The sequence below is a fragment of the Berghia stephanieae genome, chromosome 12, assembly GCF_034508935.2.
Source record: "Berghia stephanieae isolate SIO BIC M18660-M18661 chromosome 12, UCSD_Bste_1.3, whole genome shotgun sequence".
NCBI lineage: Eukaryota > Metazoa > Mollusca > Gastropoda > Nudibranchia > Aeolidiidae > Berghia > Berghia stephanieae.
In genome coordinates this window covers 15,369,393-15,381,892 of record NC_088371.1, presented here as the reverse complement: position 1 = coordinate 15,381,892, position 12,500 = coordinate 15,369,393, and the positions used below count along the sequence as shown (strand labels likewise).

Sequence of the window (12,500 nt, the reverse complement as noted above, 5' to 3'; positions counted from 1 at the left end):
AACTACTATATAATAATAATAATAATAATAATAATAATAATAATAATAATAATAATAAAATAATAATAATAATAATAATAATAATATAATAATAATAAATAATAAATAATAATAATAATAATATAATAATAATAATAATAATAATATAATAATAATAATATAAATAATAATATAATATAATAATAATAATAATAATAAATAATAATATAATAATAATAAATAATAATAATAATAATAATAATAATAATAATAATAACAGCTGACGCTACTATCATTACCACTATATAATAGAGCTCAATAATCATATTATTCTTTCTTCCATCAGGCACCCCAAGTTTTCCTCTACCTCTTCAAAACCAATTCCTAGACGCCGGCAGCCCCTACACTTGGTCGTGTCTTGCCCAAGCATTCCCAATGCCTACCTACACTTGGTACAAGGATGGACAGATGTTGGCAGCGTCTAACGAAGAACTTGGCATTACTGTAAGTTTCAATCTCTTCCGTAAGGAAATGCTTAAATCTCGATTTCTATAATGTCGTGCTCTGGAAATATATACATATTTAGAAATTTGGCCAGAAAACTCGTCCATCAAATATCGATCGATTTAGAATCGACACAGAAATGAACAGGCTATCATATTATTGGGACCTCCCAATTTTCATCGGAAAGTCTTAAAAACCTTTTATTATACCCATCCTTATAAATAGTATCACGTAAAGATATCAAGTTTACAATAATTTTTTTTTGACAAAAGTTAAATTTAATCAAAATTAGATTTCTAAAAAGAAGATAAATATCGTTTAAGTATTTTTGACAATGTCTTTTATTTAGAAGTAACGAAATTGGAATCGATTGAGGGGTAGAATAAACGATTTCTTACACTCTTGTGTGCTTGTGGCAGCGATTGGAAACACGTCCGGTATTCAAAAAGAGCAAGAGTGTAAGAATTATACATTATGAGTCATGTCCCACGTGGCCATATTTGCATGTCTGATAACCGGATGCCATTGTGAGATCGTTTTAAAATTGCTGTAATAGAATATATTTAGCGTTTGTTTGAGAGTATTTCCATGACCATAACATTTTGGGATATGAGACCTGTAAATAAGTACACGTCGTCTATTTCTCAAAAGCACATCAATCGCAGCATGTGAGTATTTCCGGCCTTAAAATACCACACATATGATTCAAATGTTTCATTGTTTTCGAGTTCTTGTAAGATATCTGATGTTCAATACTTTCAACAGTGTGTAGTATTTCCCAAGAGCACCTCACATATGACTCAAATGTTTCATTGTTTTTAAGTTCTTGTAAGATATCTGATGTTCAATACTTTCAACAGTTTGTAGTATTTCCCAAGAGCACCTCACATATGACTCCTCAAATGTTTCATTGTTTTTAAGTTCTTTTAAGATGTCTGATGTTCAATACTTCCAATAGTGTGTAGAGACCATTTCCCAAGAATACATCACATGAGATACATATAAATGTTTTATTGTTTTCAGGTTCGTGGAAGACATCTGATGTTTAAATCTGTAAGTGATAAAAACAATGGAGTCTACGAATGTGAAGCAACGAACGCCCTGGGGACTCGTAGATCAAGTGCACAGGTCACCGCTGTCTGTAAGTAAAATAATGTTCTATAATATGTGACACATCGTTTCAAAACGGTTTTAAGTCGGAACTAACCACATACTTAAAGGCCGAATGTAATTTTAAACTGGTCAAAAATATAAATTGTTTGCATTAGCATCCTAAATGGTTGTCATTCTCCTCAAGAAAACATACAAACTCAACACAAGTCTGATATTTCTGGCTATAAATTCAATTTCAGCATTTTAACCAACCCGACTTAATACCTTATTGAGGAGAAGGGTCACATATATGTGACTCATATGCGACTCGAAAAGTTTTTATGTCGGGATGATAAAGATGTTAAAAATCGAATAGATTGAAAAAAAGCAGGCCTGGGTTTAGTTTCATTTATTTGTCTATTAATTTGATGGAAATGATAACAGCTTTAGAGGAATAGAAAACAATATTTCATCATTTTGATCTGTTTCATTTTAATCGAGTTTTTAGCATCAGGCTCATGCCGACATAATCTTCAATCTTCAATGGCTTGTATTTGCAAAAGGCCCAATGGGGCCCATCACTGCAAATGTTCTCAGTCCAATCAAAACAGGGAACAGTCACAAATTACTCTGACGAGCAAATCGTAGCCATCGTTAACATATAGCCTGCCACTAGAACCCACTAGGACTGGCAATTTGACGTCATTTTTTAGGTTTGTGTAGCGTCTGGTGAGTTGTCGTTAGTAGAGCTCATGGAAACAAGTTACTTCATTGGTTGAACTATTGAATACAGCTCACGATTTGTTTTCTTTTGCGGCAAAAGACTGGCATTTCGACGTCATTTTTTGGTCAGTATCAGGCCAAAACGTTACGATGGCTACGAGCAAATGGAATCAACACTGTTTTCGAAGTTTCCAAGCATTCAATGTTCTTTATGTCCGGTGGCAGGACGTTCCAGTCATTTATTGTTCGTGGGAGAAAAACAAACTGACTGTTTTGGGACGACGGGTCACATAGTATGATGCTCATGGAAGCTGTATTTGAGGAGTAAACTATTAACCCTCTAGTGTTCAGATTATTTTTTGGGGGAGTAGATAAAGAGTTCCCTATATGGTCATGTCAATCATGTAGACATCCTTTGATGATATAAGCCTACCCTTAGATGTCTGCAGTCTATTTCGTTTTCTACGGTCACTCATGGCTAAACTACGCCCAGAAACGATTTCATAGGTCAGTCCATCACCAAATTTCAAACTTTTGTTCTCGTGAGTTCTTAAACTCTTTAAATACGCATAAATGAGGCGTGTTAACAACGCCATCTTCTCATCTCGCATTCAACTGTGTGGCTATGTGGTCTACTGGTATGACACTCGCCTTCCGATCGTAAGGTCCAGGGTTACAGCCCAGTCTGGGCTGCGGATAATTTGAATCCTTGGAAAAGTCTTAAAATTCACATGCTCTGACCGTATTCAGATGTATCATATGTACCTTGCAGTTAACAGCATTGCTTCTGTCGGAAAAAAATAGAAAGTATTTTCTAACAGGCGTCATGTCTTATCCTACATGTTAAGTGTTGTTATTGGACAAGGAACCCCTTGTAAAGCGCTTTCAGCACGTTTAGTGGATATTACGCTATATATATGCTCTTTGCTCTATCTGTATTGTCTCATTTATCGTGTTTTGTTGAAACTCAAAGCGTTCATTCAAGTCACTTGTAATTCTAATTTGTATTGAAGCGTCCATTTCATTTTATTATTGTAATTATTTTCATCGAGCTTCAATCAGCAACGTCTGAGCTTTTATATAGAGCAATATCCACTAAACGTGCTCAAATCGCTTTACAAAGGTCCCTGACCAGCAGCAACACGTAACATAAAGAAAGAGGTGATATTACAATAATTTATTTTTTCCGACAGAGACAACGCTGTCAACGGTCATGTACTCATTTTACACCGAGTACGGCAAGAAAATGTGAGTAAAGAGCTTTTTCAAAAGACTCAACTATGCGCCGAGCGAGGCTCGAACCTAGGACCTTCCGATCCGAAAGCGAGTGCCTTACTACTAGGCTATATTCTGAATTACAGAAATATATATATATATATATATATATATATATATATATATATATATATATATATATATCTGCCTTTCAGCCTTCTCTCCGACATTTGAAAGAAGACCAGTCGTGTCCAATCAATATGGCACGGAAGGAGGAAGCATCACAATCGCCTGCAATCCTGAGGGTGCTCCAAGGCCAACGATTACGTGGAGAAGAGATGGAGGAGGGGGCTTACCAGCTAACAGCAAATTGTTGCCAACTGGGGCATTAGGTGAGTAAAATAGTTCGTGGTCTTAGATAGAAATGGATCTTCTGAAGACTGAAATAATGTGAATACCATGTTCTGATACAAATCCTGCATCATTAATGATACTCTCTGTTTAAAAAAACGATTTTCAACATGCTGTAATAATAATAATAATAATAATAATAATAATAATAATAATAATAATAATAATAATAATAATAATAATAATAATAATAATAATAATAATATAATAATAATAATAATAATAATAATAATAATAACAACAACAGTACTACTACTACTACTACTACTACTACTACTACTACTACTACTACTACTACTACTACTACTACAACTACTACTACTACTACTACTACTACTACTGCTGCTGCTGCTGCTGCTGTTGCTACTACTACTACTACTACTACTACTACTACTACTACTACTAATACTACTACTACTACTACTACTACTACTACTACTACAACAACAACAACAACTACTACTACTACTACTACTACTACTACTACTACTACTACTACTACTACCACTACAACAACAACAACTACTGCTACTACTACTACTACTACTACTACTACTACTACTACTACTACTACTACTACTACTACTACAACAACAACAACAACAACTACTACTACTACTACTACTACTACTACTACTACTACTACTACTACTAATAATAATAATAATAATAATAATAATAATAATAATAATAATAGTAATAATAATAATAATAACAATAATAATAATGCCGAAAACTTATACAGCGCTCTAATTACGAGACACCAGACTCTAAGCAATGGTACAAGTACAAATAATCATGTGAAAGACCTGAAAACAATATAGAGACAAATGATTACCTGAAGAGATAGATGCAATAACCCAATTACCCATATTTTTCATCGTGTAAATTTACTTTTGATAGTTACTGAATGGGCTAGCCTTTATAACACTTTTCTATACCTTTCATCCATTTAACCTATGTCAAAAACATAAAAATAAAGATCCACTTGTATAAAAGGAATAAGTAAGAGAAAATCTGAAACAAAAATAAACGTTTGTCTTATTCTTAACTGTTCTAATTTGTTTCAATTAAAATTATGATTAATTCTTCTAAATGAATAATTGTTTTTTTTTCCAGAAATGACTGAGCTCACTACAGGTGACTCAGGGACATATGTTTGTGAAGCTTCCAACAGTCTTGGTTCCAGCGAGTCTTCCGTTGAACTCTCTGTTACAGGTATACTCTTAAATGCCTTTATTTAGCACCCTCACAATCTATTATATTAGTGTTAATACAAAAGAGAAAGTCTTTTAGGGACCTTAAATGTAGGTCAAAAATGTCGGCTCAAAATGGCCAACCCTGGAGATAAATAAAACAAATGAAGCGCATAGTATGAATAGCTCTATTCAAGCGGACTTTCAATGGGGATTATCTATATTACAGTTCCATGTGCTTAAGGCAAAATCAGCTCAAAGTGTCCCACATAGTGAAAAGTGGTCACAGCTTTTTAAATATCTAACATTACGATTGGCCATTTTATTCAGCTTGAGACATCGGTATGTTTATTACTTTTTTGAACGAAGCAATAGTATTCTTCGTATTTTTTCCGTGCCCGGCGTCTTTATCCAGAAGACGGCAGAGGACGGCAGTCGTGCTTGGTCGTGGTAGTCAGTCTCCGGTGCGGGTTAACCCTTAGCCCTTACAGTAGAAGGTCTCAAACTTAATCTATAGAAATATTAATTTTCTCCATCTTTTCCCCCCAGACCAAACAGTTTTATTGGAAAAACCTGAGTCCGACACGGTGACTGTGAACGGCACGACCACGATGCGCTGTAAGGCAGCTTATGACCAAACAAAAAGTGACGTCGTTTACATTTGGAAATTCTACAATCACGTCATTGACTTTGATAGGGATGTCGCTTATTCTATGGTATGCCTCTATTAATTGTATTAACTGTCAGAACGACTCAGTAGTCATTGTATAAAATCGTTATCATCATCATCATCATCATCATCATCATCATCATCATCATCATCATCATCATCATCATCATCATCATCAACACCATCTTCATCATCAACTGATAATATTAGAGAGCATGTGTTTCAGCAAAAATTCGTCAGTTCTATCTATCTGTTTGACCATCGAGGTAAAACAATCACCAGTTATACCCGCCACATAAATCAACCATAAGTCACAGGATTATTTTAATCTCAAACGTTTGTTATAGTTGGAGCAGATTTAGTAAGAACTGATCATCGCAATCGGGAACAAAAAATATGACGTCAAAATACTGGTTCCAATCTCATTGGAAGTGTAAACCAGTCTTCTGGTGGACTGGACGCGTAACTGTGTAATTGGCCTTCTTGTTTCCTCGGTCTTTTTTACGCCCGCAAGTGATGAGACTCTGCCTATACACCCTATACTTAAATAGTCGTGCTATTTTATGATTCGATAGTTAACCTATTCATTGTAAGCCCTCCGAAGGAATGTTTTGTTACACACTTCAATGAGTTATGAACCGGAAAAAGTGCGGCTATGTGGTCATGTGGTATGATACTCGATTTCGGATCGGAAGGTGCTGGTTTCGAGCCTCGCTCGAGTCCTTGGAAAAGACTCTTTATTCACGTTCTCTCACCGTACTCATTGGTAAAATGAGTACCTGGCTGTAAACAGAGTTGTCTGTACGAGAAAAAAAAATGTAATATCGCCTAGCAGGCGTCATGTCTCGCTCTATATGTAAAGTGTTGCTATGGTTAGGGAACCCATTGTAAAGCAATTTGAGCACGTTAGTGGATATTGCGCAATATAAAAGCTCAAGTAAAAGGAGAAGGTATGCCGTCACGAATTTCCCGCCCTTGTAAAAGACAGATTTGTTACAGTGAATGACATAATCAGTCGGATGGTGAGAAGGTTTGAACTGAGATATTGTCAAGTTTAGTTAGAAGATCGTTTGTTTTTGTTGTTTTGTTTTTAAGGGTTTTACGGCGTTTGCAACGCATTTAGGTTATATCAGCGCCAGTAAAAAGGAAGAAATGGGATAGTAAAAAGTTCTGGAATTACAATTAAAGCACCCAAGAAAAAGTAAGACATAGGTGAACTGGGAACAAATAGGGATCAGATGTAGATTCCAAGAGCATACCACTATGTTCTTATTTTGAGATCACCTATAAGTCTCATCCGGTCACAAGCACAAAATCCAACAAAGAGGAACACACTCAAATGCTTACATTATACATTCAAAATAACAAATATAATAAAACATAACAGAGAGATGATTTACAAGGAAAGAAATATCATCTCCCAAAACAATAACTATGCATTTGACTGTTTTTCTCCCAGCTAAGACACCGGCCAGGGCCAGGACAAATCTAAGTAATCTCATTCCAAGACAAAGACAGATAACATGTTGGAAAAAGATATATTATGGGGATAGAAGACACAGTATGTACCTCCCTGCCCACTATGGGAGGTCAGGAACCCCACCCAGAGTTAGAAGATCAATTTCTATCAAAAATGAGTTCTTGTCATAAATGATAAAATCAACCCTTTTTGTACATCTTCGGGAAATATCAAAGCTTAATTTCACTTCTAAATATTTTTTACAGGTAGTCAAGTTGGAAAATTATGAAATTTGAAAAAAGTTTCTGGATACCTTTCCCACACATCTGACCATAACTTCATGAAAAATTACCCGATTTTCTTTTAATAAAGATTAAATGCTCTGGTGAGCATATTCTTTCAAAAAATGCATATCCAAAATTGTCACCTTCCGACTGATTATGTTAAGTCACACTGACTCATGTAAGTGACATCTACTTCATTCATCCTATTGGGTGAATGCATTTGCCATTAACCCTCTCCTTACCAGCCATTTTCAGGATTTTCCCTAAAACTTCACACCCAACTAACACAAAAATATATTTTTTAACACTCAAACACAATAGCAGTAAGTTCTTGCGATACATAAGTTCTTTAGCAAAACATGCGCAACAACACACTGTTCATTTTCTTTAAATTTTATGATGTACAAAAGAAATTTGAATAAGAAAAGTGTTGGTTGTATCGTAACGAATATGACGATTTTCCTATAGTTGGTAAGAAGAGGGTTAAATCCAGTCCCTGAGTTGGTGACACCAAATTATAATTTTAAATTACGAAGATCTATCCACACGGGACTAGAAAATGGATCTTGTGGCGTGTTGATGTAAATTGTGTGATTTTGTAGTAGGATTTAATAGTTTGGTGTCACGAACACCCAACAACGAGTAGCTTGGTTCTAAACAAAAAAAACTCGGTACTTTTTGTCCTTCGTGCTGGCGAGAACGTTTTCGCTTGTCATTTGATCAGAATGTATAAAAGTCAAAACATTATCAAATCTTTTATGTTTTTCTCCGCTGGATACACTTTTACGTTCGTCGGAGAAGTATTTCATAAGGGCGTCTGCCATTGTTCCGATATTTAAAACCAGTTACTAAATTACTTTGCGTCATTATGAGGGAAGTGACGTCACGACTGTTGAACCCTATAGACGCCATTGATCCGTTGCCTTCATAAAAAAAAGTCCTGATAATGACCAAAAATGTTCGCCTCAAAAGGAAAAGTTGATCACCAAACGGAAGTAAAAAGTGAGTTGTTGTTAGAAGTGATCAAGAAAACAAATGATTTCATTGCCTGAGCTATTGTTGAAAACTCACAATTAACTTTTTTCCCGTGATCTTTGTCTTCCTTTATGACGATTTTTGTTTGTTTCTATCATGTTTTTTGTCAACAAAAGCTACGTTCGAGCCCTTAATTGTCCTTATCATAGTGTTAATTAACCAGTAGATTTTTGACCAATCAAAACATGAAACTTGCGACACACCCTCACACGTGCTCGGACAAACATAGTTGGTTGTTTATAAACAGTAACGTCAATGAAATCGACCTCTCTCTGATCATTATTATTGTTTTCATACCGCCAAATGGGTGACTAGTTATCACACGATTTTCTCGATCTAATTTTAAACGGTTACATTTATAAGTTTTCTATGTTAGTTCTATTGACCAAGCGGTTGAACAGTGGGTATTTTATTTAGACACATACCATCGATAATTAAACCTGTGTAGTTTGCTGTGTCTACCAATCACTACCATTGTTTACATTTGACGATTGTCCGAGAGGCGTGGTTATCTACCTGTCTATTGTGTTGAACACATCCAAGGGACAGTATTTGTTACAAAAGTCTCATGGATAAAATTTAGTGAGAAATACTCACCCAAATAGCAATCTAAAATCACTTGATGGGACGAAATTGCCGTCATTCAATTCTTTCTTATTGTTTTTAGCCAGCCAATTTAATGAATAGTTCTCACTAAACTTATATTTATCCGACTATAGTTAGTATGCTAAGAAGCTCACAACATTGCCATTCGGAAGTATAACGGACCAACACACAAAACTATGTGTAATCTTTGTCGTTTTTAGTCTGGTTAATACAGTTTAGTGAGAATAACTCATAAATTTGGATGGCAAAAGAAAAAAAAAACAATAACAAAGACCTGAGTGACGTCATCTTCATTCTATTTATACACGTTTAATGTTACTCAAAGTTCCGTGTGTTGATATGAAATATCTGGCTGGCATTGTTATGTGTTTTTAAAAAGTAAAAGTATAGTCTAGCATCAGTACGACGATTTTATGTTTAAAGTTGCACATAGTTTTTTGTGTGTTGGTACGTAAAATCCGGCTGGCGAATGATGGGAGTTTTTTTAGATAAATGCATAGCATCAATAACTGAGAACAGTGTGACGTCAACATCATTCATTGTACGGATATCTTTTATCTCCAGCCTTACATAGAGGACGGTTCTGGAACACTCTACCTCCTCTCAGCACAGTATGAACACGAGGGTATTTACACATGTGTTGCTGCTACCGCCACTGACGCTGTCCAAGCATCAGCCTTCCTCACAGTCGAAGGTAAGTGGCAAAATCAACTATAAATGGTACTGAAAAAAAACTTAACCAAGCCGCTCCAACGAAATTCAAAATACATGATTTATCTCAAACCCCTTCGGGAAACCTTCCGAAAACTCCTAGCGCTAGCATTTCTTTAAATGTGTATTTTCACCGTGGATCTTTTGTTATGTGTTTATTGATTTAATTTGTCATCATATAGAAGCATTTTAATAACTCTAGAACAAACCTTGATAGATTTGTGAAAGTTTAAAATTTCCTAATGTGACCATTGTTTTGATTCTCGGCCGCCATTTTGATTTGTGAAGTATTGAAAGGTAATACAAAGCAGTCCTAGGTTGTTTTTATTTTTTTATATTATGGAAGAACAAACCAGAGTATGAAGCGCTGAATAAGAAAATTCAACACAAATGTCGCATAGCAAAAGAAAATTGGCTTAACAACAAATGCAGGATGATCGAAATATTTGGCCTAGATGGAAAAGCAGCCCACGAGGAAATAAGACAAATTTCGGGCAAAAAACGCACCACTAACAACAATAACTGTATTAAAGACAAGAATGGTAAAATATTGAGAAAGAGGATATAAAGGAAAGATGGTGTCAATACATTGGCGAGTTATTTGATGATGACAGGCCCCAAATAGATAGTTCGAAGATGACGTCACTCAGGCCTTTGTTATTGTTTTTGCCATCCGCGTTTGTGAGTTGTTCTCACTAAACTGTATTAACCAGACTATAAAAGTTCATGGTTACACAGAGTTTGTGTGTTGGTCCGTTATACTTCCGGATGGCAATGTTGTGAACTCCTTGGCCAAGCGCATTCTATCTATACCTTTGCCAAGCAACACTGACGGTCCTCCAATACTCTCATGTGAGATAGAAAATGCATTGAAAAATATGAAAGATGGCAAGGCTGAGGGTGAAGATGGCATTGTAACAGAAATGTTAAATATTTTGAAAGAATTCTCAATTGTGAAACTAACAGATCTCTTTAATAGTATTTACAATACAGGCTATATTCCAGACGAACTTGCCAAATCGGTTTACATCACGCTACCGAAAAAACCAACGGCGACAACTTGCAGTGATTTCCGCACAATAAGTCTGATGCCCCATGTAACTAAATTATTATTGAAGATCATCCTAGAAAGAATCAGGTCTACCATTGATAATGAAGTTGGCGATGTACAGTTTGGCTTTAGAAAAAATAATGGGACAAGAGAAGCAATTTTTTGTTTAAATAATATCACACAAAAATACCTTGATCATCAAAAAGAATTCTATGCATGCTTTATCGATTACGCAAAAGCATTTGATAGGGTACAGCATGGAGAATTAATGGCATGTCTGGAAAAGGCAGGCATTGATGGCAAAACTATACGGCTAATCACAAATCTATATTGGCATCAAAAAGCAGCCATCATGATTCAGGGCGATCTGTCGCCTTTCACGCCAATTAAAAGAGGAGTTCGTCAAGGATGTATCCTCTCTCCATATCTATTTAACCTGTACACAGAGTTTATCTTCCATAAAACCGAGCACATTCCAGGTATTGTTATTGGAGGTAGGAGGATAAATAATCTGAGATATGCAGATGATACAATATTGTTGGCATCGAACGAGACAAATCTACAGATCCTTGCAAATCAAATAAACCTGAACAGTACAGCAAAGGGTCTAGAGATGAATGTTCAAAAGACGAAGGTAATGGTCATGTCAAAGAAGCCTGAAAAAATCGCAAAAGTCCAAATTAATAATCAAAACATCGAACAAGTAGATTCTTTTAAATATCTTGGACAGACAATGACCAACAACGGAAAGAATGAGCTGGAAGTGAAAAACAGGATTGCTATAGCTAAGTCGAGGTTCAGCCAACTGAATAACATTTTAACTTCGCAACAAACGCAGATGAAAACGAGAATAAGAATACTCAAATGTTATGTCCACTCAGCACTTCTCTACGGCTCAGAAACATAGACCTTAAACAAACAAATAGAGAAAAGAATTGAGACCTTTGAAATGTGGACTTTCCGTCGCCTTGGAAAAATCGGAAAGAAAAGAAAACAAATCAAGAAGTCTGTGACATCCTTGATATCAGACCGACCCAAATGAAAGTAATAAAAACAAGAAAATTAAGGTATTTTGGACACCTAAGACGCCATCATACTGTCAACAGGGACATTCTTGAGGGTAGAGTTGAGGGGAAAAGAGGAAGAGGCAGGCCAGCAAGAACTTGGATAGATGATGTGAGGACATGGACAGGATTGTCGGCAGCCGAATGCAGTCAGCAAGCCGTCAACAGGGAAGATTGGCGTGTCATTTCAAGTCAACCTCAACCCATGAGATGACACTGGAAGTAAGTAAGTAAGTATTATGGTTAGTTTTAAGTCTTACGTAGTAAAGGCGATAGGGTGTTTGTTTTTCCTATTAGGGTTAGTTTAGGGTACTAGGTTGTATTTTTTTCTTAGGATTAGTACAGGGAATATTTGGGTTATTTCCTTAGCACGATGAGCTTTCGGAAGGCCTCCCAACCCTTCTTCTTCCAAAAAGTAAGACCGTTAAAAATATAATGCGTTAAAATGTCATTGATTCAGAGTACAGGCCACATCGGACTATCCTCTCTCCTTACAACAC

At 35.7% G+C, this 12,500-nt stretch overlaps 1 protein-coding gene across 2 annotated transcripts in view; it reads left to right on the top strand.

Moving 5' to 3' along the window:
• Positions 1 to 12,500, top strand: part of LOC144957742 (contactin-like) — a 94,624-nt gene that overhangs the window by 64,968 nt on the left and 17,156 nt on the right. For both annotated transcript variants that reach the window (XM_078889139.1, XM_078889138.1), the window contains exons 14-19: positions 326 to 483; positions 1,507 to 1,624; positions 3,729 to 3,905; positions 5,044 to 5,142; positions 5,670 to 5,836; positions 9,739 to 9,868. In XM_078889139.1, the coding sequence (XP_078745265.1) occupies positions 326 to 483; positions 1,507 to 1,624; positions 3,729 to 3,905; positions 5,044 to 5,142; positions 5,670 to 5,836; positions 9,739 to 9,868 (849 nt within the window). The remainder of the gene's footprint in view (positions 1 to 325; positions 484 to 1,506; positions 1,625 to 3,728; positions 3,906 to 5,043; positions 5,143 to 5,669; positions 5,837 to 9,738; positions 9,869 to 12,500) is intronic.